This window comes from Fusarium keratoplasticum, chromosome 6 (genome assembly GCF_025433545.1).
Source record: "Fusarium keratoplasticum isolate Fu6.1 chromosome 6, whole genome shotgun sequence".
NCBI lineage: Eukaryota > Fungi > Ascomycota > Sordariomycetes > Hypocreales > Nectriaceae > Fusarium > Fusarium keratoplasticum.
The window spans coordinates 635,247-662,055 of NC_070534.1; the positions used below are offsets into that span (position 1 = coordinate 635,247).

The window sequence follows — 26,809 nt, forward strand, 5'->3', positions numbered from 1 at the left end:
CATGGATATGGGTTGGGCAGATTCAGAACATCGACCCTTGCATTTTTCGCTAACCCGTTTCCCCACGCAATCAGATCTCAGATGCTCAATTAATCGTTGACATTAATCAATGATACGTGTTGTTGGTTGTGTTCGACGTAGAACTAACAAGGCGAACTAGACAAGGGAGATTGCTGATGGTGCTAAGGGAATGGTATTGAAGAGGAGTGAGGCTATGAATGCCAAGATCTCATCCATTTTTCTGTTGAAAACTCCCGCCAAGTCTTTCTCTCACCCTGGAGGTTAGTGAGCAACTTCGCGGCGTCACTGCCTTAACATGGATATTCAATCGAATCCTTCAGATACACCTTTTTCAAGTCCAGTGACTCCATCGGCCTCGGTATTTGTGATCACTATTCGAAACATCTCTCTTTAGCTCCTTCGGCCACCACCAAGCATCCTCAGAGTCCTTCTTAAACTTGTTGACCTCCATTGGACCCTCAAACTCGGGAAAATACGCAACCTTGCAGTCCGAGAAACTGACCTTGGGCTGGCCTTGGTAAAATGCATCAAACTCGGGTTCAAGACTCTCTAGGAGACTGTTGACGTCACCAGAAGGATGAAGTTCTCGCCATGGCTCAACGCAGGTGCGCCCCTTGCAGCTCTTGAGAACCATCATCAAGGCATCGAGACGTGGAAGGATTTGATCGAGTGATCGTCCACCAAGGCTGTAGCTAGCTGAGCTATGTTCTTCAGAGAGAAGGTTTCTGACCTCTCCAGGATCGGTCTATGCGAAATTTGTTAGCTCACGAAGTTTATGAAGAAAGGAGGTCAAGTACCTTGAGATCATAAAACTCCTTCTCGTTTGTGCACCAGACGGAGTAATAGATGTTGTAGGCTTCTCCAATTACGCGGATGGCCTTGTATGTGTTTTTGTCGGCGGCATGGCCTGGCGCGCCATAGCCTGGATCACTCATGTTGTTTTCGCCATACCAGCCGAAAATGCCCTCTGGAATAGCCAGTCCCCAATACTCGATGGTAACGTGCTCCTGCTTTGACTCGGCTTCAGCATCAATGCTGAGCGGAATGGGAGTTCCGTCGGTATCGGGCAAGGCTCGACCCGCGAGGCCCATGATGGTCGATGCAAGGTCGGTATGAGCTGTGACCGCCTGGGAGATATGTCCTGCGGGAACACCTGGACCGCGCTTTCAATGGGTTAGCTACTACCAATCCTGGGTTTGTTACAGACTCACAATAATGAGAGGAATGTGGACATCCGTCTCAAAGCCACATTCTTTTCCTGGATGCATTCGATGCTGACTGATGTGATATCCGTTGTCGGTGGTGTAGATGATGTACGTATTATCAAGTTGACCGGCGGCTTCAACCTTCTTAATCATAGTCTCGACCATCTCATCAACAGACTGCAGCGCCCTCAGTCTTGCTCTCTGGTATTCATCATTGTAGGCAATGACAGTGTCGTTCAGACGCGGCAATTCCTTGACCCAGCTGACTCCACCTTGGACCTCGGGATTGAAGCTTTCATCTCGTGGAATGATGTAGTCCTTGAACAGGTGGGCATGCCGTTTTGCGTACTTGGGCGCATCGGAGAAGAAGCTTGGGGTCAGATCAACAGTCCCGTGAGGGGCAATGGGAGCGTGGACCAGGAACCAAGGCTCTTCGTTCGACAAGGCTTCGTCCAGGAACCCATAGGCCTTTTGGGCTGTGAGATCTGGCGAGTAGAGTCCAGCGTAGTTAACCGGTGGTGCTCCATTCCGAGTCATGGTTGCATTGAGGTACTGATAGGTGTGGGGATCCAGAAGAAAGTCGGAACCGTTGAAGCCTCCGGCGTATGGCTGGTTGTAGTTCTCCACAGTGTGATGATTCCAGAGCTTGCCGCTGTAGTATGTGTTGTATCCAGCGGCTTGGAGCCAGTGGGGAAGGTAATTGTCGTTGATACCCTCGCGCACGATCTTTGGGTAGCCTCCGTAGGGAGCCCAGACATCTGTAACCTAGGGGTACGAGTTAATTTGGGCATTAGGTGGACCTTCTCGAGCTCCACTTACGTTGGTATTGTGCGCGGCTCTTCCAGTCCAGAGGTTGACCCGAGAAGGGCAGCAGAGGGCCACAGTGCAGTAATGGTTGGAGTACAGTGTTCCTTCGTTGATGAGGTACTTTTGAAGGAGTGGCATGTGTTTCAAAGACTCCATGTGCCTTCAGATGAAATCTTAGATGACGTACATGTTGTTGGAAAGAGACTCACCAATCTTGATCATCCGTGAGAATAAAGAGGATGTTGGGTTGACGTGAAGCTACCGCCTCCCGCCAAAGGGACGAGAGGCATGCCAAGAGGGCAATTGAAGTCTTCATGGCTGTGAATGTGATCTGCAACAAACATAGCAATCGATGCAAAAACTTTTCGAGAGATGAAGGCAGTGTCTACTTATTCGTATCATCATTTGATACTCGGTAACCATTTCCACGACTAACAAGCTAGTTCAAGACAAGGGTTTCGCTGTGCGGGCCCCATCGGGCGCTAACATGACACTGCGTCTCAATCCGCGATGGTGTCATTCCAGCACCTCAGCATGCCATGCGGACGAGTGGAGATGTACATGATCCCATAAAGTCCACTAACATGACACATTGCAAACTGATGGGGACAAAGCTTGTACAAATGGATACGAACGCAAGCAACGCCAATATGAGTCGTCGGGTGGGCAACCTGACGGCCGAGCAAGCCGAGAAGAAGCGGGCGATCGACCGGGATAACCAGAGGCACCACAGGGCCAAGAACAAGGCCTACATACGGACGCTTGAGGAAAAGGTCGCTGAGCTGACCGCCCGACTTGCAGAGGCTGAGGCTTTGCTCGAGCAGTATCGAGCACGCGACAATGAGCAACTCCCATCATTGTCACATTCGTCAGCGACCGATTGGACAGCTTCAACGCAACCGACAAGCACCGATGGCGAGGTTGAGGCATCGACGTCAGTGCCACTCCTATCTGAAGAAAGCATCAAGAGCTATCTTGACTCCCTCCCTCTGGATCTTGGCACAGGCATGACCATCCACTCCTTCGGCGCAGCTCAAGATCTGAACTTTCTGGACTGGGACCTCGCGGGTGTCATGGGCAACCTGTCGCCCCCGATGGAGGCACCGAGTACGGATCTGCCTTCATACGACACAACCCTAGGCTCATGGGACAGCACGAGCAGCCAAAACCAGACACCCGAATGGCAGATGATGCCTCTCTATATTCCGGCCACAACAAAGTTGGACGAGGTCATCATCAGCACGGCGGCAGCCTGGCGAGCACGTCTCCACAAAGACGAAGAACTCGAAAAACCCGCCTTCCCTAGCATCAACTCTTTACTCAACCGCCCAAGCAACGTTGAACAGGGCTTACCTGGGACCTTTTCCGAAACTGTGGCGGCTCAAGTCTGGCGGTCCCCGATAAAGACACTCCCCGAGCGCATTGGATTCATGTACAATTTGTCTCATCTGATACGCTGGCTCGTCTGCCGCACCAAGGAAACATACGAAAAAATGCCACCATTTCTCAGACCGACGGAGCTACAAAGGACAGTGCCCCATGCCGCATGGATCAGCACCGTTACCTCGCCAGACGCCCGGGATGCACTCATCAAGCACATGGACCTGAGCCGCTTCGAGGAAATAAGAAGATTAGCCGGAGGATCGCTGTCGGTCAGCTGGCCGTATCCAGACTCGACTGCGTTTGTAGAGTCCCCGGATAAGCAGAGTTTGATGTTGCATCCTGCATTTGAGGCGCATCTTCGAAGGAGGGAGAACTGGGTAGTTAGTAAAGAAGTGTGTAGGGCGTTTCCTTTCTTGGAACCGTTTATTAATTGGAGAGAGTGACAAGCATGTAGCTGTAGAATTTAGAAATGAGCTCCAATGGGTTCTTATCGATACAGCTATGGGAGACTTCTAGGTTTCCAAGTGTCTCAACAGATCAAAATTGAGGGTATTCGTCAACCGTTTATGGCACTGAACGTTCCCATTTATTGTCTTGATCAAATCTAGTAGGAGTATACGAAGGTAGTGTAGCCCTTTCTAGCATTCCTGCGGTTGAGCCACCAGTACTGGAGATTGGTCCAAGTACAAACCGCTACCCCAGCACAAGACAGGGCTACCGTTGCCGTCCAAGCAGTCTGATACCGTGGCGCATCCTTTGCCTGGAAGAGCTGGCCGCTTACGATGCCGGATGTGTTGGCTGCCATGATGAAGATGGCCATTGTGACGGACCTCTCACCTGCACTTTTGGCATTCAGTGATACCCAGGAGGCGTGAACGGGGTCTGTATAGTTGTTAGTTGTTGTTCGGGTTCATATGTGAGAAAAGAGGCTTCTGTGAGGATCACGTACGCCAGTTGAAGCTGAAAGCAATGATGAGAGTTAGGATAGCAAACTTTGCATCCACCTTGTCTGTTCTCACAAGAACTCGGTTCGCAATCTGGCCCCGTGTTAGTATCTTCTCGACCTAACCGGTGGCGTTAGATTCACTTACAATTAGAGCCCATCCGATAACGACCCCCAAGAGGACCATGGGACCTCGTTTTCCCCATTTATCACTATCACCGATCAGTTCCATCCAGCTTTGATTAGTTGGTATAGAACTCACGCAATCCAGCCCCAGGTCACCGTAGTGACAAGGAGAATCCAGTATCCAATTGATGTCATTGCATTCGCTTGAAGTTTTCCGTATCCATAGGTTGCCACGATCGAAGGTGCAAAAGCAAAGAGAGAAGCCTGGGCAGAAAGACAGAGGATGGTGGTCAAGACGTGGCCGATCAGTCTCCAGTTTGTCAACTAGGAAAGACTATTAGTACTCATGGAAATGAAGACGCCGGCTCTCTTCACTCACAGCTGCCTTGAGCTCTTCTCGGCTGACGTTGGTTCTGGCCTGGACCTTGGTGGAATCGTCGCGTAAAACGCGTGCAGTGAGGATTTTTGCCTCGTGCTCATTAAAGTACCGTAGTCCAACAAGTGACACTGGCTTGGCCGTCGATCGGGGGAAGAACAAGATGAAGGCAACAGCAACGACCAAAGTCAACATTCCTTCAATCTGTGGCGTTGTTAGTTACGGAAAAGGTTCTCGAGACGGTATCAGCTTACGAGAAACAGCCACTGCCATCCCGATAAGCCGCCAATACCTCTCATTCGAAGGCTACGACAGGTCAGAAATCGTTTCAAGCCTTTTTCGAGTACTTACGACTCACATCCCGAAGGCCAAAAGCCCAGCTGCGCCGTTGGCAGCCATATTCCCGACAAAGAAGATGCCAAATCGCTTGCTTGTCTCTTCTTGTTTGTAGAATCTCGTGATGGTGAACAAAGCTGCCGGGATGTACCCGCACTCGCAAATACTACAAGATGTATTAATGACAATGGAGCACGAGTCTGAAAAGGGGAAATACGTACCCGAGGAGGAAGCGAGTTGCCAAATAGGCACCGTACCCTTGGCCCTTGATAAAGGCTTGAAACGTAGCCACCAGGCCCCTGCGTTCACAGTTGTTAATGCCCTGTTGATACTCATCCTATCCAATTCACCTACCAGGCCAAAATTTGGAATCCTATCCAAACCGCCGGTCCAACACGGTAGAGTACGAGATTTGAGGGGATCTTGACAGATGTTAGCCTCGCTCGACTCCCGGCCAGTAGGCGACAACACTACACACCTCGAATATGACAATGCCCAAATACATGAGCTGGTTGCCGACATTATACTGAAACTGATTGATTCCAACCTCTGCCATGAAGTTATCAGTCATTGCATTGCCTCTGTTCTTTGGTAAGCCAAGATCCCGACAACAAACTCGGCAGCACCTACATGTTTGACCGATCGAGCTGAAGAACGAAAAAACCAATGATCAGCAGGGGCATGACAGCAAAGTCAATCCTTGAATAATAGATCAGCCTCAATCACCGTGTAAGCAAGGTTCAAGGTCGTGTACCTTCGAACTAGGCTTCGCTCCTCCTTGGCCGACCACTCGGGTGGTATCTGGTCTCGTGCAACATCATCGCTGTCAATTATGACACTGTTGGATTGCTTCTCTGACATTTCAACTGCTAACTGGCCGGTTACTCGGGTGAACAGGTTTGAGCAGAGAAGTGATGATTACTTGCCATCGTAGCATTCGGCATCTTTTAATCGACGCCTGCTTGGTCACGCAATCTGGACCATGCTCAACTGAGAGAGCAACGCAGCCAACCCGTCACTTTTGGGAGTTGTGGATGTTGTGTAACTAACATGACTCATGTACAAGACTCGGAAAAGCTGGAATTGCCATCTAATTGACTGTATCTAGCACGCAACCGCTAGGTCTGATGATCTACTTTCGCGGAACAAACACCGCATCCTCACAACGACCTATCCCGTGAAGAAGAGCATGCTCGTGAGAATACCACGGAAAGAATAGCCTCGGACATCGGATCTCGCCCCCACAACCCGTAGCTCACTTGGATATTTTCCGCTGTTAAGTTGTCGAGCTAACATGACAGATGGTGCAGCTTTTGTGGGGTTAGCCAGGGGAGATATTCGCACGTCATCGGCCCTAAGTATGAGCATCAACTCGTTATCGCGGGCATCTGGGTCGGGTTTTTTCCGTGGATTAACTCCGTCGCCAAGCTCAGCGTCGTGTCAAACAAGGGCATAAAACGCCACGGCATGAAGGTAAGCTTGATAGGGTTGTCAGTTGCTCTCAATCGGTTATGACTATTCGAGCTATCTAATTCTGTTCCCTAGCAGTATGGCGACTCATAAGTCTCAAGATCTAACCAAGCATAGGTCCGTCCAGACTGTGTCAGAAGTGAATCCTGATGAAGTAACGCCCTTACTTTCCGGTGAAACTGACCGATACGATGTAAGTGCCTCCTATTTGCCCTGATCGATACCCCCTTGGCAATCTGTATCTATCTGGAGTACGTTTTAAACACTAAATAATTACATGGAAAGGAATTGGAGGAAAATGAACGAGCCGAGCCACCTACGGGTACACAAACACCAAAAGATGAAGAGCAAAGATCCGTTTTCGGGATCCTATCTGTTCTTCTCATAGGTTGGTGTGATGCTGGTAGCTCCCATGCAAATATTAATTTCACGCCGCAGGAGTCTTTGTCTCCCAAGCAGACACTTCTTTGGTTCTAGCCACCTATGGAGCCATTGCATCTGAGTTCAATGATCTTCAAAACGCCAGTTGGCTTTTATCAAGCTATATGCTAGCCATGTGCATGGGCCAGCCATTGGTATGACCTATATCAGGCCTGTCAAGAATTGTTGCTGACTTCGATAAGTACGGTAAACTCAGTGATATCTTTGGACGCAAGTTTATGCTTCAGTTCTCATATGGCTTGTTCGCTGCTGGCAGCCTACTCTGGTGCGCTTGACTGTCGAAAATCCTGAAGTATCCTAACTTGGAGTTTAGTGGTTTCTGCCAATCCATGCCACAGCTGATTGTCGCCCGCTCCATACAGGGTCTGGGTGGTGCTGGAATGGTGTGCCTCGTCTCAATCATCATTACCGGTAACATCCTCAAACAACCTGTTCGTTGCAATTTCTAACATGAACCAGATCTTGTACCTCTCAGAGACGTTGCTACATATCGAAGCTACGTCAACGTTGTTCAAACTGTCGGCAGATCCTCAGGCGGTGCTGTTGGAGGTTTCCTTGCACAAGCAGTAGGTTGGCGGTGGTAAGTGCCCCAAAGCGACGCAGAGGTCAATAAGACTGACAGATATCGCTCAAGGGCACTTGCTGGCCAGGCTCCTCTGACCATCTTTGCAATGCTTCTCGTCGCCTTTAACCTAAAGGTCCCACAGAGGAGTCAGGACTCAGAAGACGCGACCAAGAGCAGCCTCGCCTCAAAGCTACGAAGGATAGACTTTGCCGGCGCATTATTTATGAGCGTGACCATCTTGTCTTTCTTGCTTATCGTGGACATTGGCGGCGAAAAAGTCCCTTGGACATCGATTCTCATCTACTCTCTCGGGGGAGTAGGGTTGGTGAGCGGGCTGCTCTTTGTGATGGTAGAGTCCCGCGTAGCGGAGCCTATTTTCCCTCTCCACCTTCTTTCCAGTCGCGCTGTTCTGACACCATTTGTCATTATCACAATGCAAAATGCCTCTCAAGTTGCTGTTCGCTTTCCCCGCCCCTTTACCCGAGCAAAATACTAACTTCCTTGTAGTTGATGTTTTTCATCCCTCTTTATTTCCAAATTACCAAAAATGCTACAACTGGAGAGGCAGGGGCCTACATGGTTCCGTCAATCGTTGGTAACACAGCGGGAGGTCTTCTTGCTGGCTTTCTCATCAAGCGATATGGCCGTTACAAGCTTCCGACAGTCTTTGCCGCCCTTAGCTCAGCTTTCTGTTTTACTCTTCTCCTCATCTTCTGGCGTGGCCACACTTCTGTTTTACAGTCACTGTTTGTGTTCCCGGGTGGTTTCGCAACCGGCATTGCGCACTCGACCACCTTTGTTGCGCTCGCAGCTGGGGTTGGAGAACACGACTTGGCTATTGCAAGCTCGGGATTGTATCTTAGTGGCAGTGTAGGAGCCGTAGCTGGACTATGCTCTGCAAGTGCCGCTTTCCAAAGTGCTCTGAGATCAGCCCTGCGCAAGGCCCTTATTGGAGGCGGTATTGACAATACCCTTGAGGTTAGTTCTCCTACTTTAAGGTACATAAAAGTTTTGGAGGAGAAAATTAACATCAACATAGGTAATCCGGAAGGCATTATCTGACATCACCTATGTCCAAAGCCTAAGGGGGGAGGCTCACAGCTTAGTTGTCGGAGCCTATGTTTCTAGCTTTCAGGTGTCTTTCCTACTTTGCATTGGGTTGGCCAGTGCTTGCCTACTGGCTTCGCTGTCATTGTACGAGAAGCGGTTGTTGTAGAGAAAATGTAGGAAGCCAGTTGTGATATTGCTATGTTACCAAGGCTTCTAGTCGAAACCCTATTAGACCAGGTTGACACTCTCTATCCAAGGCTCGAACAGTTTATCCAATCCCCATGCCGTGCCCATCATATCTGAATTTATTGCCTTCACTTCGGCATATCCTGTTCGTTCCACGTACTGAGAACTCCCCATGTTATTACGAACAACCAAGCCAGCCAGAGATTCACATCCTTGTGTATATCCAAGCAGGATGACCTTGACGTGGCGCAAATCACAAGGCACCAAATTTTCTTCATCGAAGTAGAGGGTAAACTCTACATCCCGATACACCCAGATTGCGGACGTCTTGAGGGCTGGTGAGCCTTGGAGTGTGAACTTAGCCATTGGCACCAGCGGCACCCTTAGATGAAGGCTCCGCGTTTCTCGGCCCATCCTCGGAATCATACTAGTTGAAAGCGGAAATATGGAGTCACCCTCAATGTTAGAAACCAGGGAACTTTCCAAACTAATAAATTCAATCGGCTTGGCAACTCCCCAAGACCAGGTGGGACAGCGTGTTGATCGTCGGCCTTGTGGTCTCTTTTTGCCCCTCCAAAGGAGGCCATGGGCAAGATGAGACAGAAATATGCCACCAAAGTATTTGTCTTCATGGAGCTCGGCCAACCGATGACCAAGGCCCTGAATCGCGGTCAGCCGGTCGTCCTCGTAGCTCAGCTCCATGAACAGATAATCTTGGATCAGTCTTGTCCAAGCCAGCCACATGTCCGTCGTAGAGGGCTGGTTGAGAATTTTGTGACATCCAATAATCAGGGGAGCACTATAGCTCCCCGACAGATCCTTCCTTGCCTTCTGAACCTTTTTTTTCCTCTTCACTTGCTCGATCTTCCTCAAGCAGCCGCGGGGAGAGAGACCCCAGTCGTCTGCCATATGAGCTATCTTTCTCTCTATCTCCATCTCTGAAGGCCATGATTCGGAATTTCGATAGAATTCAGGAGTTTTGCGTATGCTAGGACATTGCCAAAAGACGGCTTCAGCGGTAATGTGGAGAATCCTTTTAGAGAGTAGGCGCTCCTGGAGACACCAGGCTCGTTCCTGCACAGGCTGATGTCGACAGGCCTCCCATAGGAGCTTTTCGGACGGGTTCTTTAGGAGATAGTAACTTTTGCTTCGACTACTGTAACCAAATGTGCACGTCTTGGTGTGATAATTTCCGATTTTTCGATCAGGAAATAGCCCTTCAGAGCTGTCCGAGAAGCCTGTAGCCGAAATGAGACAATATCCGCCGGCATAGTATGATTCCATCTTCGTGGCCTCCAGGTAAAAGTCTTCCAAGTTTTGAATGATGCACAGAGCATCTACCCAGAGGTAACGAATCTTCATGGCCCTTGTGAGTCTAATAGCATCCTGAATAGTCTGTGGAAGATCCTCAGTGTCGATATTCTCCTGGCGTTTCCTGAAGTTTTGAGATGTGGTTTTTGCCGGGTTATTAGACTGGCCCCAACAGTAACTGAGAGTCAAGTATTTAGGCAGCTCGGCGGCCTTAGGAATATCCTCGCTGGTCACAACGAGGCGGACAGGATCCTCTAGGCAAGTCCTAACGTCTATGAGCCTCGTGGGGAGGTGGTCAGGTTTTCTTGCTGTGACGGACTGGCAGTGTTGGTGATCGCTCTTCCCGGCGTCGCAATCATCGACCCAGGGCCGAACGACGTCACGGACAAGGCATTCGAGATCCACATCGAGGGTTTCTCGCCGAAGTGCTGTGTAGATGATTAATTTGGGGACGAGTAGAGGGTTATTTCTAGTCCAAATACATTTGGGGAATAAAAACGAGCCCATTTCCTCTGCCGTTTCTCCTGGCAGGGATGACTCATTCAACTGCACCGTCCAACCAGCTGGCGGTTCGTATTCCGATTTCCCGTAACGCCTTGTTCCCGGACATGTCTTCAATTCAATGAGTGGCCTCTTCAGAGGCCCAGGAATTAGCCCGGCCTGAAGAGTCCGACAGAGGTAGCAACCCATGGTGGCCGCCTGTTTTAGTGCGGCGAAGGTTGGGTGGTGATTGAAGTAGACTGTAATTCCTGTTCTTCGGGACCCCATGTGAATAGCGATCTTGATTTGTTCTTTGTCGCCTTTACTTGTATCCCGGAGGTCGATTCCTCGTTCGGGGCTGATCCTTTCATCTTGATTACTATCGCAAGGGTGTCGAACGAGAAAATGCAGACGGTCCACTTGGCTCTGGCTCAAGTTACCCAGCCCTATGCCTCTCTTTGCTTCGTCTTTGTGCTCATTGGCCAATGGATTGTTCTGTTCCCGGCGCAGGGCATCGAGCGCAAAGTCGAGATCGTCTAGAGAGTCGTCATCAAGCCGGTTTGAGAAATGTTCACTGTCTCTGGACTTCCGGAATGTTGCCAGCAGGAACCAAATATCGAATTTCCAGGGGATGCGACTACATCGAGTACACCTCTGCTCAGCGATGCAGGCAGGGTCGCTGCTTGGTGCCATTCTGGTCGGTTTGCGCTACAGGCCACTTGGGAATCGATGAAGAGGGTTCAATGTGAAAACGGGATGAAAAAGTTAAAGGAAAGAGAGAGGAAAGGAATGTGCGTTAAGAGGGGGCTGTGAGGGGTTGAAACGCAACTCACGTGGCTGATTCTTGGCCAAATGTGCAGAGAAGCGAGACTACTTAGTTCATTTCCTTATATATCAACTTGTCGATTTCTTTTTTATCTATCTTGGAAGATATCTATATGGCTGAGAATCGAAGAAAGCTAGTTCCTTTGCCCGTGTCAATCCATCTTAGAATCAATGATTCTGAGAAACAGGATCCATATCACGATTGTGGGAATCACCTGAGCCAAAATTGGGCTGGCCGTGAATGAGGCTGTGAAAGCAGCCACTCCAGTCATACCACGTTTCAATCAAGTTTAGTCTCATGTTACTCATCTTCCCGAGGGTTAAAGAGAGCTGAGATCGCCCTCCCCCAAAGCATCTCATAAGTAGGATTAGCGTGTAAACAATTGGATTATTAAAGTAATTTAACCTCATTGTATACCCAGAGGGCAGATCGAGGTAGCCCAGTCAGAGAAATATAGTTGAACTATTAGCCAGAAAAACCCCGGGGGAAAATGTCCGACACCCATCCTCACTCACAGCTTTGATCTTATTGTTCATTTTTTTTTTTTTTTTTAAATTCCTTATTTCTCCATGACAAGCGCATCTTACTCCACCACCGGCGCCAAACTTGGTCTGTAAGGTATGTTGGGGTAATTACTTGACATGTTCATTCATTGTTGATTTCAGAAAGTCACTGCAGGAGCAACTCCTGGTGACCGAAAGCCATAGATTCGAGCCATTTACCTGGTATTAAACTAGTTAATGTAGGGCATCCTCACCATATATTCCAGAATACTGCACGGCTTTGGATGCTTCTATTAGCGTTAGAAAACAGTGTAGATATTTATATCATTCCTTTTGTTGCAATCGTCATAGCTCTGAAGAGGGCACTTGCTACAGTACTTGGGAACATGGTTATCAACACGGACCAGCATTCAACCCCAACATCGCAAAACGGCGCCGGAAATCGTTGAATAATTTCTTTACAGGAGTAATAGCTGTTCTCATTTCAAGGAGTAGAAAGGTTTCTTTGATATGTGCAACGTAAACCTCGAAATTACGTCCAGGGGATATCCACAATGGCAAGTTATCCTCTATGCAGGTACAGTCTAGAATATGTCGGGACAAGTGAGGGACAATATAAGAAAAGACTAAAACGGCATTTAAATTTATTCAAGGGGAAAGTTCTATGTTACGCAACCAAGCCCGTGTTTGTTTTAAGCGTTGCCTCGGATCCGCATGTATGGAATGTGGTTCCGAGGGTATTGTGCCGCCTGGTTAAACTTGCACTTCCAAAACGTTCGATAAGTAAACGAGGTAGTCAGTCCAGATTTCTTGAAAACCTGCTTGATCATCTTGGAGCAGGGCATGTCCATGGAAACGGTGCTGAATCGCTGGTAGGTAACCACCGACTTGACAACACTGTAGCGGCCGTTGGTCAAGGAGAAGTTGTCCAGGGCCGTTTGCAGTGCTTTGCACGATGCCACATAGCCTTCGACAGATGTTTTTATCTTGCTGTTGATCAAAATCTGTATGACTACGAGCCGGTTGTAGGTTCCGTCGTTAAAAGTTACCTCATCTGGGACCTTTGTCCAGTCGATGGCGATAAGCTTGTTGGCCAGGACCAAGGCCTCTTCTGCGACGTGTTGATACTGATCAAGGATATCGAAGAGGGCAAATGAGGCTGTCTGGATGTCCGAGGCTAACGCCGGAAGATCCGTGGCGATGGGCATGAACTTGAAGATGTCGTTGACGGTCTTGAACTGGCCTTGCTGGATGGCGTTGACTATTTGACTCGTGGTCAAGATATTTGTCGGCCACTCATCTTTCAGCTTGCTGGAGCGACCCAAAAGTCCCGTCAGGGCAGTGTTGGCGGTGCCGAGAGGGTTTCGAGCTTCCCAGAGGTCACCAACCATTTGAACGAGGTCGTAGGCTACGCACTACATGTTAGACACTTTGGGCATCCAGCATAGGAAGGAACTGTTTCCTTACTCTCTTGTAGGAATTCGTCAACTTTTGGGCCGTCGCACTTGTGAAGCGTCTCGCAGATCTGGGTTGCGAGGTCGGAGATCTCAGTATAGACATCCTGTATGGTGAACTGCACGTTGTCGCAGCTTTGAGAATAGGCCAGTATGCTTGCCAATAGCTCATATATCTTGTCGTACCAGTCACCCACGATGCTAGTAATGGGCTGCTTCATCGTTTCGTATGACTTTGTCACGTAGCTCTTGATTGTATCACGGATGAGGTTGACGTTGCAGGAGCCAGCCTGACAGGGGACCGTAAGATCAATCAGGTTCTTGTACAAGTTCATATCAATCTAATGAGCGTAAGTGTACTGATCGAGCTTGGTGGACCGCAAGTACTTATACCTCTGCAGCTGGGGCAAAAGCCCAACCATCCTTGGGCTTCAAGGGTGCAAGGACGGCAGCCTTGTTATCCTTGACAGGGAAGCCGGCATTGGCGATGCACTTTGATCAGTTAGAAGAGGGCGTCGAGTTGTGGGCTAGGGCCAGCTTACCGTCTGTAACTCGCCAGCAGTCTTGATGACATTGCTGTTTTCCGACTTTAGCTCGCCTTTGGACGAGATAGAAGTGAACTTCCCGCTGCTCTCCAGCTGCTTCACCTTGGGGAAGCATGAGCAGAGTGCATTGTTCGAGTTGATGAACTTGTTCCCGATGGTGTTGCCAAGGATACTGCGTATCTGGTTGCAAAGATTGATCTTTTTGGTAAGGACGGTCAAACTCGAGGGCACATTTTGGATCTTGTCGTCGTAACCTAAACGGGCGTCAGCAAGACATCCCTCCTCCTGATAGCAAAGGGGTGCAGCTTACCAGGCACACATTGGGTCTTAGTACAAGTTTTGGGCTTCTGCTTGGTACCGCAGTTGTACTTGACCTGCTTCTTGGTCTTGCACTTGTTGTACTGTGCCTCCGTTAGCTGCTAACTGGTGGTAGCCGCATCTCATTATTGCCGGTAGCCTACCACTTTCACCGTCTTGCGTTTGGTGTTCACTTTGACACCGGTGGGCACGGTGATGGAGACTTTGCAGCCAGAAACGCCTTTCATACCGGCGCAAACATCAGTAATAGAGCCTTGAGCGATAACCACATGTGCGAGCAGCACAAACGGCAGCAGACACAGAAGGGAATACCGCATCTTGCAGTATCCGTTCGTGACTATGGCTCCAAGAAATTGTCGACAGGGACTGTCAGGTGCTATATGCTGATTTAAATAGCTGCAATGGGCTGAAAGAATCAGCCTAGTCAAATCTCCGTTTTTCGACGGCCCCGTAGGGCTGGATTCGCCGCAAGGGGGAACGTCAAGCGAATGGCTGGGCCCTAAACATCGATAGCGTCTCTACTCTGTCCACCATGCGGTCTAGACCCAGCCAAAACGAGGCCCAAAGCCCATACTGAACATTCCATTGAACGCCTCTGTGAGATCGCTTGGGATCCCTCCCCTATGGCGGTGTCGGAAGAGCGAATCGCTATGTCACGAGCCCTGAGAAGTGGCATTACGATTCAGATTGGGTTTCAGGGGCGAGCTAAGCGCACTTCACAACCAACAGCGTATAATAGAACCTTCGATATTTTAGTTACGATGAAGAACGATGGCACTGTGCTGACCATAACCGAGCTATAGATAGATAGCCCTATTCTTGACAAGGAAGTCTAGATTATTCCGTGAGTACTCCTTACTTCACAAGCAGGGGTAAACTGAAGTCCAAAGAAGGAACCACAGTGTCTGTAATCTCATCCATTCCAGAAAAGTTCGCCTCATCATGACTTTGATAATAACGACACTTTTATTGCCGACCTACTGAGCGGCCAAAGGAGCCCAGCAGAAAAGAGTGCAGTCTTACTAAATTTAGGTGAAATGGCGGTAGTTAAAGGGAAGTTTCGGGAACCGAGTCACTAGAACTACTCGAAAATATTGATCATAGTAAGACCTATCTGTAGAAGAACACCGTGGTAGTACATCCTATGCACCCTAGCCAATGTCCTGTGTCTCAAGACCCGCAGGGAGGCAGCCGGTAGGGCGGGGATGGTATGCTGACATACACACCCCACTGGGCAGACGCATGATGAGGAGGCAGCATCGCTGCTCTTGTGAGGGCGTGGGAATCGCCGTTTGGAAGTGCATTGCGTCAGAACAAGGCAATATGTAAACCATCCGAGGCTGAATACATAATGGGTTCGTGGCCCGCGAACCATCAAGGCAGCTTACATACTTGACCACATCCAACGAGTGGCCGAGTTATGTGAGGCGGGTGCCAAGTGAACCAGCCTCGCGTTCGCCTGCTACTCGATCGCCGTGGAATTCGACCCATGGCCCCAGTGAGATAGCCAACGAAGGCCGTTGAAGGGGGAATTACTCATCGTAGGCTCGCTTATCTGCACCATCGCGCAGTTGATGGCGGGGGCCTCCACAGTGGGGAGACCCGTGGCCGTAGCCGTTCCGTTCACCAGGCCGTTGGAATCCATAGATTGCCGCACCTTAATTATAACCTTAAACGTGAGTGCGAGCTTGATGAAGGAAAAAGCAAGATGGGGGAATCAATCTCGATAGGATTTTAGAGAGTCCAGAGCTCCTCGTCTACCAAAGAATATAAGGGTACCACTCTGCATGCACCAGTCCACAAGCCCACGAGTCCACGACTGGTCCACGAGTCCACGACTGGTCCACGAGTCCACGACTGGTCCACGAGTCCACGACTGGTCCACGAGTCCACGACTGGTCCATGAGTCCACGACGAGCGGCCAGGTAATTGTGTTCAATAGGTACTTCAATGCATCGTATGTGTACAATTTACCGCAGTGTCTCAGCAAGCAGTTGAGTGGAATCGTTCACGGGCTCCCAAATCCCCTTGTGCCATCTCCACTGTATCCCATTTCCCTACCATTGGTGAGTTGGACGCCGACGCTGCACAGAAGCGGCTTGGTGAATGGGATCTAATCGACAGCACGTAGCACGCAATTCCCCAGTATCCAAACGCCGATTCAACTTCCAGTTCCATTGGCCAATCCGATATTTCAGAAAAAAAGGCAAGTTCAAGAAAGTGTATGCCCATTCAGCCTCAGGGGACCTAACTCTACGGCCGTCGAGAAAGCAAGCCACTTTGGACCAACAGGGCATCCACAAAAATGCCCGCCCTCCCTCTTCTTGCTCACCTTCGCTCTTGTTGGTTCACCTTGCCCTTCTCGATCCGATTCATCTCTTTGTCCCTCGTCTCATCAACAATGACACAACAGGTCATCCAAGGACCGCACTCGAGGCAGCCCCTCTCGAGCTCCGAGTGTGAATCAACAGCCCCTCGGCAAGGCTCCCGACAACAGCCCTGGATCTGGCCCTGGAAGCGGGTCCGCCAGTGCTCACCGCCAGAGCAAGAAATCGAAGACAAGCGACTTTTTATACCTGTGTCCCTACCGCCGAATCTACCACGTGATGACTCCTCAAAATAAGTTCAGATCATGCCAGCCACCGGGACATTTGAAAGACCGCTACGATTTGAAGTAAGTGAATGGCTGCCTTGTCAGACGAATTCCACTAACATCTGTACTAGGAGGCACCTGGAGGGGGTGCATGTCGGAGCCCAAGTCAGCCAGGATTCCAAGGCTAAGGATGAGACTCAAGGCACAGATGGGCATATCAACCCCGAGTACTCCATGGACAAAGACTCGTGGAACAAGGTCGCGGGCATATTTAAGAGTGCCTCCTCGAAGCGTTTCACGCCTGGGAGTGAGAATTGGCTCAACAATGAAAGAGATTGCTATCAGGAGATCTGGAAGATCATCCTTCCCAACCAACCTATACCAGAATCACCTTGTGAGTGCCTTTTCGATCGCACAAAACACAATGAGATGGCGTCTAACCTATTGGTCATAGTCTACGAGGACTCTGTTGATGGGCACCCACTGATCGAGGTGGCGCGCCGCATGCTCGAGCCCGTCTTTGACGAAAAGGCCAATCGAGCAATTCAAGCCGGGCAAGTTACCTCTCTTGAGGACTATCGGCCATCCCGAAAGGAGGCCATTGACATGATGGCCGTCACTCTTGCTACACTCTTCAACACGAAGCCACAGCTACTCCAGGCCCAGCCTAACTCCGACGGCCTGCCCACATTGACAAAAGATACTCGATCTACGACACCGGCAACACCGAGCCGCGATCATGTCATCAGCCAGGGCCCATCGCCTCCAACAACCACGGCACCACCACTCCCTGGGACTTTTCATCAAAACCCCATTGCAGACCCAAATGGAGACCAACAGCATCTCGGGGCATTCGACGGGATGACGGGAAATGTTCGTCTAGAGACGCCCATCATGGCCCTCCTGGGCCCTGCTATGAGCGCCGCCGCCGCAAGTAATCCATTACAAACGAGAACGACCTCAGTGCCCCAGATCTGTGCCAACTTTTATATCGAGCCGCCTGCCTTTGAAATCGCGTTGAAAGGGCGGACAGATTCTGATCACATCGGCCCTCTAAAATGGGAGATCTCCGTCCCGAAAGGACTAGTCGTCGAGAGGTGCGAACAGCGTCGCATGGAGCTACCTATTAACTATGGGCAACCGGCAATGTGTGGAAACTTCCAACCCGGAGTTACCAGCTTAGGTCCGCAGGTCCAGGGTGCTGGGGAAGGGTCTATTACTTTGGATGAAGGTTGGTCTGAACTGGCGGACATTTCTTCAAACTTTTTTGACGGGGGTGAGGGTACATTTTCAGGGCATAACAACTACCAGGACGAATGATGACTTGTAAGGGATACGAGAACCTTCCGCATTGTTGAGATGGGGATCTAATAGAGCATTTTACTATGTTATATAGATTTGCGTGAGACCATGGAAAAACTTGAGGTGAACAAAAAACATAGACCAGATTGGAGGCGCACCGCGAAGTTTATACAAAAGCGGGTATTTAGAGAAACAAGTTCAAAAGAACGGTTGGAGTGAGTATTTGTAATCGCCATGCAGGCGAGATTCGATGACTTCATGGTGGAACCGGAGGCTTTGCAGGACAGTACGTAATGCTTGGGCCTGGACGATGAACATACGGCTGCGGCATGCAATGAATTGTGGGTTGGCATAGTTATCTGCAGGGTCTTTCTAAACTCTAAACGGAGACATTTCTCATTACGGCCAGCTATCATATGCAGGAACAGAAAGTGGCAGCTCTCCTCCTTCTCGATTTAGACATACATAAGTCCTTGGCTATTCCCAAAAACAGTGAGAATCGTGTTCCTGCACCAAATCTTGCCACCCGGGCTCGGGTTCGCCGTATAGGCTGACAAACCAATAGATATACAAGGTTCACAGCGCAGGGAGAAGGGTCACGGTAGTTGACCAAAACAGCAAAGTTTCAGGTTCATCCAATCGGCATAAACTCTCTCCTTCCTATTCCCGCACCTTGACGAACCCCTCGGGGGTTTGCGGGAGAACGCCGGAGGGATCAAAGCGGGAGCCAAGACGGACATGCCGGAGATAAAAAGCAGATCTGCCAACCGAAGACCGGTGTGCCCATCGGGTTATTGTCCTAGTTGAGGGCTCGGACTCCACGTGCTATGTTTAAGCACGCAGGGATGGCCAAGAAGTGACCTGAGGTGAGCACGGTGACAGGGGTTTCAACGCTCGGTTTCAAAAGTGTCTTCAGAGAAACTCTAATGTATGGGCCAACTCAGAGTTTTGGCACCAATCATGTAAGAGAGACTCATCGTGGCGTCAAGGGTTCAATTTCAGCCTGTCGATAGCTCGAGTTAACAGGAAGCATGAAATTCCAGTGAACAATGGGCTGATCAAGAAGGCGTTGATAAACAAGACCTTCTTCTTCCGGTCAGCCCAAGGCAAGATCAAAGGAAGACACGAAGAGCAAACACGTCAGATAATATCGGATAGCCGTCGGCGTTGCATTCTTACCTGTCAGTTATAAGCTGCTACTCGGTTTCCCCGTACCCACCCAAGATAGTCGCCTATCTTATACATGGCGGGTTCGCCACAACCGGGGGTACGCGGGAATGCCAGCCTCGGTCACACATTTAGGGTTCAGGTTCGCCGAAAGGCATGTGGATATGCGCACGAGCAATCACGTAGTCTTACGGTTGGTCAGTCGATGCTTCAAGCCGATAGCCGACCTGAGACTGCTACAAGTACCTCCGCAGTCTGAAGTGATTAAGAATCAACCCTCTACCCAGGCATGGCCGAGTGCCATCTAGCAAGCCTACAAACATGGAATCCGGTTCAGTGCAAGACAGATCAGCCACCCTGATCGGTGTTGTTGTGATGCTGCTGGTCATCACGACGGTGGTTGTTGTACTCCGCTTGTGGACTCGATATGTCATCCTCAATCAGCTCGGAGCAGACGACTTTCTCGCTCTCATTTCTCTGGTGCATGAGCCTTTCCTCAAGCTATTCTAGGCAGAAGCTAACTTGGATATCCAACAGTTGGTGGTTATTGGCTGCGGAATAGCCATAATTCTAGGTATGTTCTATCTATGATCGCTGTCTCCTGGCGTCGTAGCAAGTGGCTGATCAGGTTGAAACCAGAAACCCGCTATGGCCTCGGAAAACATGTTTCTCCAGACATTCTCAAGACCGCCTCCCTCTATTTGAAGGTGAGAACGAGTATTCTGCCTCCAGTCCTTGACACTGACCGAAATAAAGAACTTTTACGTCGCCGTGGTGCTCTACGCGGCTTCCCTCTTATTCATCAAGTTGACTTTTCTCCTCCATTACTACCGACTCCTAGCTATTCAGGGAATGAAGAAGGTCTACCAGGCTGCCATCGCCATTGTCGGCAGCTGGGCCCTGTCCCAGGTTCTTCTTGGCATATTCGTATGCCGTCCGATCCACGGGTTCTGGGACAAGACGGTGGACGCGAAATGCATCCCGAATCAGCCACAATGGTACATCAACGCGGCCGGAAACATCGTGACGGACGTCATGGTGTTTTTGTTACCGATACCCGCCATTAGAAGCCTGAGACTACCTCGGACTCAAAAGTTCATCCTCGCTGGCATCTTCAGTCTAGGCTTCTTGTGCGTGTCTCCCCCTTTATCTCGAGTACCATTGCTGATTGCACTAGCACAGTGATTCTCTCCGCCATTCGCATAGAGTACCTCCAAGACTTTGAGGACTTTACGTGGAAACACGTAGAGTCGAACTTGTGGTCGATGGCTGAGCTTACATCGGCCCTAATTTGTGCCTGTCTCCCAACACTACGGCCCTTCGTCGTCCGTTACTTCCCAGGTCTAGCCTCCAAGTTTACAAGATCTAGTGGTGGTTATAGGGGAGGCCATGGGAGCAGAATTCATTCTACTCCAGGGAAGTCATCCAAGTCTACAGGTCGTGGTGCAGACCGGCTATTTAACGATAACAATGCAACTTTCGAGATGCAGCGGCAGTATAGCAGCGACGGGATTGGTTATAGTAGACACCGGTCAGATGAAGACTTGGTGGCTATGTGGCCGGCTGATGTTATCAACGCTGCAGCTGTTGAGCCAGGTTCAGTCCGAAATGTGCCTATTCGAGGCATCAAGGTCAAGACCGAGACCTTTCAGACCGTTGCAAAGATAGACCGGGAGAGGAGCCTCTAAACGTTGCAGTGCCGTGAAAAATAATTTAAAATTCCTGTTCAAGCTGGCTTTGATACACAATGACACTGGTTCCCCGTCGGAATCGTACGTCTGTTCTGGCGCAGAAGTCGCTAAAGCGGTTCCTCCGAAGAGACTGAGTTCATTCGGCTCGGGGTAGACAAGGAATACGACCAGTTTCGACTCAGTCTGGAAAGCCAGTACTTCCACTCTGAGCTGGGTGCAGTCGGTCCGACACTATGAACGCAGTAGTAAGCAATTCACATTCCCATCAACACCAAGACGAGATAGGATATTCGGCTTCGTCCCTTCGTACACGTGCTTTAAGATCAGAGTCCACTCGCATGACAAACCCATCACTCAACGGATACCATTTCCGATCGCCTGCATACAAACCTAGACCTATAGCTGAGTAGTCACCTTCCTATTCGCACATCGACAAAGTTAAAGTTTGCCCAGAAACAAGGGCCCACGCCATTTTATAAGCAAGGGTGGCAGGGAGAGCGGGATACCGAGCATCCGTATACAGTTAGTTATACAGCAGGACTTTCATGATCCCATCGGTATGAATGAACTCACTTGGCGTTGCCTCAATCAAACTGAGACATGTTCAAAAAGGCCAAGGTGTCTTCTCGTGTCGGGGGAATAGTTACTCTTGCACGGACACACACACCAAACCTACATACTCTCTCCCCCTTACCTACCGACTGCAGATATTCTTCACCATGAGACTCCAACCTCTTGTCTTGTCTCAAGTGCTCGGCATGGCAGCCGCCGCTCTGAGCTACGACCCCGAATACCTCGCGGCCGTCTCGGTCCTTCCCCCAACGGAACGGCCCGACACGTTCGCGGACGTGTTTGAGTTACGCAACTTCACCGAGGCTGCTCTGTACAACATCATCCACATGCTACCGACTCCCGCAGGCATCACCGAGACCAAATTTCAGTACAAAAGTCTCGACAACACCACCGTCAACCTCTACCGCTTCACTAGCAAGGAAATCACAGATGCTACCAAGCCTGGACCTGCCGTCGTCTTCGCCCACGGAGGAGGTGGAATATCCTGCAGCGTGGACGTCTACGCCCCCCAAATTGCCCGTTATGTCGCCGGTACGGGCATCACTTTCTTCGCAATCGACTACCGTCTCGCCCCGGAGGATCCGGCCCCCGCTGCCGTCGACGACGTATTCGCTGGCTTGAAGTATATCTCAAGCCACGCTTCCGAATTGAACATTGATCCCAAACGGATTGCCATTATGGGCGACTCGGCTGGTGGTGGGCTTGCAGCTGGCGCAGCGCTAATGGCACGCGATCAACGCCTCAGCCCGCCTCTGGCCAAGCAGATTCTTGTATATCCCATGCTTGACGATCGAACCAAGTTGCCCAAAGGATCACCTCTCGAGCCGTTCCTCATCTGGAAGACAGGCGACAACAAGCAAGCATGGAATGCCATTCTGGGCGACGACGCTGGGAAAGAGGATGCCGACATCTCCATCTATGAAGCGCCCGGTCGCGCCAAAGATCTGCGAGATCTACCATCCACATACGTCGAAGTAGGAGGCCTGGATCTTTTCCGTGCTGAGGATCTCTCTTATGCCAGCCGCATTGCCGCCGAGGACATCGAGGTTGAGCTTCACTTGTGGCCCGGCCTGCCACATGTATATGAAGTGGCAAGTGAGGCAACCATTGTCAAGAAGGCTCTGGATGCGAGACTGAGAGCGCTGAAGGCCTTTTGAAGCACGCCATTTCTCCATGGAAGAGAAATATCTTACCTTACCTCTTTAATTTCGCAATGAACATATACTTTAATAATGATAATCCGTTCAGAGGTTATACGCAAAACATGACCTTGATACTCAACACAAGATGCTTTATTTCTTCCTTTCCTCCTATTCTCGCTCGTATCGCCCTATATTAGACATTTGCTAATTTCAAGGTTGGACTGTATGGCATATACATTGCTACAGACTATTAAAAACTACTGTTGCAGTAAATACATTCTCCTCCCAAGGGAAGTCGAGCGTGATACTCAGCACAAGTCGTTTACTACATCACTCAAACTAGTATGAGTAACCAAACTCATTTAAACGCTTCAAGGCCGTATACCCTTTATTTCCAATCCATAAACACAGCCTCAAGCTCCAGGTTGCATCTTCGGGCCACTGCGGTTTGAAGGAGTCCAACCGCATTTTATACATCATTGGTCTCGTCAACTCATCGAGAAGCCAGACCATACAAGAGTGCAGCCACGAGTGTCCCAGAAGCCCGAGAACCAAACACGTGATATCCATCCAGGAGAGAGACCTAGCTACCTGCCACCTGACGATGATAAAGAGAATCTGGGGCAGTGCGATGGGAATGAAAATATCGAAAGCACCGCTGGATTCTAAGACGAATGTCATGGTGGCTGCTTTTCCTAGCGGCGATAGGTTCGACCGCCCGATCTAGACCTCGATGATGATTCGTACAATGAAGCTTGCCAACTAGAAGAGGCTTCATTGTCCCCATGAGGATCGACTCTGCACTCTTTGCCGTGCCCATGAGATGACCGTGGAGCGGACTTTTAGTCCGTCCCTTCATAACAGGTCCCGCCTCTACGTTAATCAGTATATGATCCATGATACTTAGAGAGGCGGGTTGCTTACCGCAGGGTATAGTTAGCTTGAAGGAACTTCCAAAGTAGACACAAGAGGCGGTTGGATGGGTATTCAAATCCTCGAGAGAAGCGCTCTCTCAAGTCAGGGGGCAATCAGAACGTCCAACTAACTCATGCGAGTCTTTTCTCAATAGCGGTGAGCTGCAATAAACAACCACCACTTCCAGAACGGTCGTCTGAGTATCACTATATCCATTGGTCCAGCATGGGGTTCATTGCAGCCTCGAGGTTCAACTGAGAATTCTTCGGTGGTTAACTCAGCATCGCAGTTCTGATCATCTGTTGCGTCTTTTCCGAGATGGCTTCATCTTTCGCAATATCTTGACAATTGACCGGAGGAACCTTCTTCGACGTTTGATAACAGGGGGTGGAGGGCCGTTGATCAAAGCTGCCCCAGGAGCTGGATCATCCATAGGATCAAGCAGCTCGGGTCGGGAGGGTGGAAAAGTATCGACAGCAACGTAGTCAAAGTTCAGAGGGAGCAAGATTTGTCTACAGTGCAGTGTGTTAGAAACTGAATCTTAGATAAGGGTCGTGATTTCATACCTGACTATACTCGTATAAATAAGACCACTGAGGCCTCCTCTCCCAAAGTTGGGAGAAAGGCGAGGATGGAAGAAATCTCCGGTCCCTCTTTTCCAAACCCTGTGGTGTGGCCGCGTCGTGACGCCTTCGACTATTCCGTCCTCTGGTCCAATGTCGTTGCTCAGGGGAGTGCTGATAACCAACTCATTGACGCCAGCAAAGCAAGACAAGACTTGTCTCAGCTCACCAATGTCAAGATCGGTAATCTTTGTAAAGCTTGGGTAAGTAACCCTTCCATCAGGTCCCCTAAAAACCTTTGTTGAGCGAGCTGTCACCCAAATCTTGATGCTCTGAAGATTCTGAAAATTGCCGAGACGTAACCAGTGAAAATTGTATGGATCATGTGGGCGGTCTGTCTGGGGGGCTCGCATTGGTGATGAACAAGTGATCAAGCAGGGGAAGAATGGAGTCATTGACAATTCCAAGTGTTTGCAATACTTTGGGAACGCCTGTGGTTGGAGGTCGACTTTAGGCCAGTTCCTCATCCGAGCATCTTGATCGCAGAAGCCGATGAAGGATTGCCAGCTGTGCAAGTCGGTGAATATGAAAGTTATTGACTCGTATATGGACTTGAGACACTCTTCAGATCTGGATTGAAAGTCAGTGACCAGCCTTTTCCGACTCAATACGTCCATACACACATGAGTTTACAGGCAAGGAGCATGGACATATATGGGCTTTTGGGCATATACGGGCTTCTGGCCATCTTGTTGGTAAAAGGGCGCTGAGGGTCTTTCCAACAATGGTATCGCCCAGTTGAAGTGCCTTGTATGACAGTCTGCCCGTAAACCCTTTCACAGAGCTCACCACATGCCCAGTGATTAAGCCACGGTGAAACGAGCCGCATCTCGTAGTTCGTACTGCGTATGGGTTCTCCAAACGGCATGTTCTGCTGTATTCGCAGGAGCTCGAGATCCTCTTGCAGCTTATCTATGACATCGAAGTCTGTAGTGCATTGCCACCGACAGTAATGCCAGTTGGCTGGATCAGCAGGGTGACCATGCCAGAAGATGTGCTGCCGAAGGCCATATGGGCGCCAAATTTCAAGGTAAATGGCATCTCGGAGTTCACGTGGAAGACGCGTGATCAAGAGGCATTGCTGCTGAGGGTCGAATGACATGCTCGGAGGTTGGCCATCAATCACAGTAGCCGAAGTGGGAGCAAATGTCGCGTCAATGTAACAGGCTTGAATTTAGAGGATGCAGACGATGTCAACTAAGTGGCTTTGGTGGCTAGGCCAGGAATGGAGCTGAGACAAAGGAATGATGCAGACGTCAAAATGAAGAATCATGAGAGGTGGCTTGAGCGGTGAATGCAAGAGGTTGGGTCAATTATCCTTGTCACCGATCTGAAACATGCCAGGGCAACCTCGTAATATCATGACGTTTCATATTCTCATATCTACAGGCTGTGAAATTGTTCTTTTGGCCATGATAAGACCATCCAATACTGAAATATCCCGAATTCATGACGGCGCCATAATAAGCCAGCTTCCATCCCAGTCCACAAACTCCTTCTCAATCACCTCGGCTGTGCTCTCCCACGGGACACAGAAAGCGCCAGAGTTGAATTTTGGCGAGTAAATGATTGTTCTAGCCTCGGCGGGAAGTTGCGCTCGCAGGTCCTTGAGAGCGCTCTCAGTCTGCGCCAGGATTCTCCCCACGTTGTCCCTCCCTGGCTTTCCAGTCGCCGCACTCGGTCTTCCATAGCCGTAGCTTGTGAAGAGACAGATTATATGGACGCTCGGTGCGCCTGCGGCCACGTCCGACGGCTGAGGAGGGATGATGAGGCAGCGCCCGGCGAGGCTTCTTGGCGGCCATCGCTCCGACGGGTTGGTTTTGGCGCTGTTGCAGAATCTCTTGTACACCCTGCACGCGGCGGGGAATACGGAGGCGAGCTCAGCCGCGATTCCGGCTCCCCATTGAGCGAGGCAGTTGGTGGCGTGGAGGATGTAGGTATCAGAGGGGATAGAGCGGATCGAATTGAGCGGTGTGTGCTCAAGGGCAAAGGCGGGAGTTGCCATCTTGAGTTGAGCATTTACTGGATTTGACTTGAACGCTTCTCATATACAGAAAATTGCGGTTGAATCCGATGCACTATGATGCAGAAGAGGAAAAGAAGTGGTAAGCCAAGACTTTTTATCCATCACGATGGCTTCGTTTGACAGTGAGTCACCGGCGAGATCAAACAGTGGCGCGGAGCTGATTGCACCCAACCTCAGCTGAAGTCAGCCCTACGGGTACAAGGCAGAATTGAGTGTTTGCTCTTGAAATACGGAAGTGAGTGCGATTGGGGAGGCAGATGGAAGAAGATGTGAGAGTCGAGAGGAAGGATTGCGTGCTTGCTGCCAAGTTGGACAAGCACCTGGAAGGTTGGCCAAACATCAAAAGCCAAGCCAATGAATTGCAACAAGCCCGGTAATTCACATTGGAATAACTCCTGCCAACAGAGAGCTTAATGTTGTATGAAAGATGG

At 50.0% G+C, this 26,809-nt stretch overlaps 10 protein-coding genes and 1 pseudogene across 11 annotated transcripts, besides 1 other annotated feature; 5 read left to right on the plus strand and 6 right to left on the minus strand.

Annotated features, from left to right (window-relative positions):
• Positions 1 to 352: 352 nt before the first annotated feature.
• NCS57_00815100 (Arylsulfatase) lies at positions 353 to 2,349 on the minus strand (the record flags this gene model as incomplete). Its single annotated transcript, XM_053057978.1, has 5 exons — positions 353 to 766; positions 819 to 1,184; positions 1,233 to 1,991; positions 2,046 to 2,193; positions 2,243 to 2,349. The coding sequence occupies 5 exons, from the start codon at positions 2,347 to 2,349 to the stop codon at positions 353 to 355; spliced, it is 1,794 nt and encodes a 597-aa protein (XP_052911809.1).
• Positions 2,350 to 2,683: 334 nt separating this feature from the next.
• Positions 2,684 to 3,859, plus strand: NCS57_00815200 (uncharacterized protein; the record flags this gene model as incomplete). Its single annotated transcript, XM_053057979.1, has 1 exon — positions 2,684 to 3,859. The coding sequence occupies one exon, from the start codon at positions 2,684 to 2,686 to the stop codon at positions 3,857 to 3,859; it is 1,176 nt and encodes a 391-aa protein (XP_052911810.1).
• A 161-nt stretch (positions 3,860 to 4,020) lies between these two features.
• On the minus strand, positions 4,021 to 6,058 carry NCS57_00815300 (MFS domain-containing protein; the record flags this gene model as incomplete). The annotated part of the gene is made up of 12 exons (XM_053057980.1): positions 4,021 to 4,298; positions 4,366 to 4,453; positions 4,508 to 4,571; positions 4,622 to 4,809; positions 4,865 to 5,065; positions 5,116 to 5,167; positions 5,220 to 5,363; positions 5,419 to 5,496; positions 5,552 to 5,619; positions 5,676 to 5,778; positions 5,828 to 5,896; positions 5,952 to 6,058. The coding sequence occupies 12 exons, from the start codon at positions 6,056 to 6,058 to the stop codon at positions 4,021 to 4,023; spliced, it is 1,440 nt and encodes a 479-aa protein (XP_052911811.1).
• A 688-nt stretch (positions 6,059 to 6,746) lies between these two features.
• NCS57_00815400 (MFS domain-containing protein) lies at positions 6,747 to 8,889 on the plus strand (the record flags this gene model as incomplete). The annotated part of the gene is made up of 9 exons (XM_053057981.1): positions 6,747 to 6,860; positions 6,953 to 7,055; positions 7,106 to 7,242; positions 7,291 to 7,373; positions 7,422 to 7,519; positions 7,568 to 7,688; positions 7,743 to 8,130; positions 8,181 to 8,651; positions 8,713 to 8,889. The coding sequence occupies 9 exons, from the start codon at positions 6,747 to 6,749 to the stop codon at positions 8,887 to 8,889; spliced, it is 1,692 nt and encodes a 563-aa protein (XP_052911812.1).
• Positions 8,890 to 8,951: 62 nt separating this feature from the next.
• On the minus strand, positions 8,952 to 11,393 carry NCS57_00815500 (HET domain-containing protein; the record flags this gene model as incomplete). Its single annotated transcript, XM_053057982.1, has 1 exon — positions 8,952 to 11,393. One exon carries the CDS (start codon positions 11,391 to 11,393, stop codon positions 8,952 to 8,954), a length of 2,442 nt encoding a protein of 813 aa, XP_052911813.1.
• A 1,328-nt stretch (positions 11,394 to 12,721) lies between these two features.
• On the minus strand, positions 12,722 to 14,663 carry NCS57_00815600 (uncharacterized protein; the record flags this gene model as incomplete). Its single annotated transcript, XM_053057983.1, has 6 exons — positions 12,722 to 13,437; positions 13,497 to 13,824; positions 13,877 to 13,975; positions 14,026 to 14,282; positions 14,339 to 14,429; positions 14,490 to 14,663. 6 exons carry the CDS (start codon positions 14,661 to 14,663, stop codon positions 12,722 to 12,724), a joined length of 1,665 nt encoding a protein of 554 aa, XP_052911814.1.
• Positions 14,664 to 16,760: 2,097 nt separating this feature from the next.
• On the plus strand, positions 16,761 to 18,259 carry NCS57_00815700 (annotated as a pseudogene). The gene is made up of 3 exons: positions 16,761 to 17,020; positions 17,071 to 17,333; positions 17,394 to 18,259.
• Positions 16,761 to 18,259: a sequence feature.
• A 1,470-nt stretch (positions 18,260 to 19,729) lies between these two features.
• NCS57_00815800 (uncharacterized protein) lies at positions 19,730 to 21,096 on the plus strand (the record flags this gene model as incomplete). The annotated part of the gene is made up of 5 exons (XM_053057984.1): positions 19,730 to 19,888; positions 19,946 to 19,982; positions 20,048 to 20,115; positions 20,165 to 20,538; positions 20,586 to 21,096. 5 exons carry the CDS (start codon positions 19,730 to 19,732, stop codon positions 21,094 to 21,096), a joined length of 1,149 nt encoding a protein of 382 aa, XP_052911815.1.
• Positions 21,097 to 21,818: 722 nt separating this feature from the next.
• NCS57_00815900 (Abhydrolase-3 domain-containing protein) lies at positions 21,819 to 22,829 on the plus strand (the record flags this gene model as incomplete). The annotated part of the gene is made up of 1 exon (XM_053057985.1): positions 21,819 to 22,829. The coding sequence occupies one exon, from the start codon at positions 21,819 to 21,821 to the stop codon at positions 22,827 to 22,829; it is 1,011 nt and encodes a 336-aa protein (XP_052911816.1).
• A 2,087-nt stretch (positions 22,830 to 24,916) lies between these two features.
• On the minus strand, positions 24,917 to 25,454 carry NCS57_00816000 (uncharacterized protein; the record flags this gene model as incomplete). Its single annotated transcript, XM_053057986.1, has 2 exons — positions 24,917 to 24,922; positions 24,972 to 25,454. The coding sequence occupies 2 exons, from the start codon at positions 25,452 to 25,454 to the stop codon at positions 24,917 to 24,919; spliced, it is 489 nt and encodes a 162-aa protein (XP_052911817.1).
• A 345-nt stretch (positions 25,455 to 25,799) lies between these two features.
• On the minus strand, positions 25,800 to 26,357 carry NCS57_00816100 (ADP-ribose 1''-phosphate phosphatase; the record flags this gene model as incomplete). Its single annotated transcript, XM_053057987.1, has 1 exon — positions 25,800 to 26,357. The coding sequence occupies one exon, from the start codon at positions 26,355 to 26,357 to the stop codon at positions 25,800 to 25,802; it is 558 nt and encodes a 185-aa protein (XP_052911818.1).
• Positions 26,358 to 26,809: the final 452 nt, after the last annotated feature.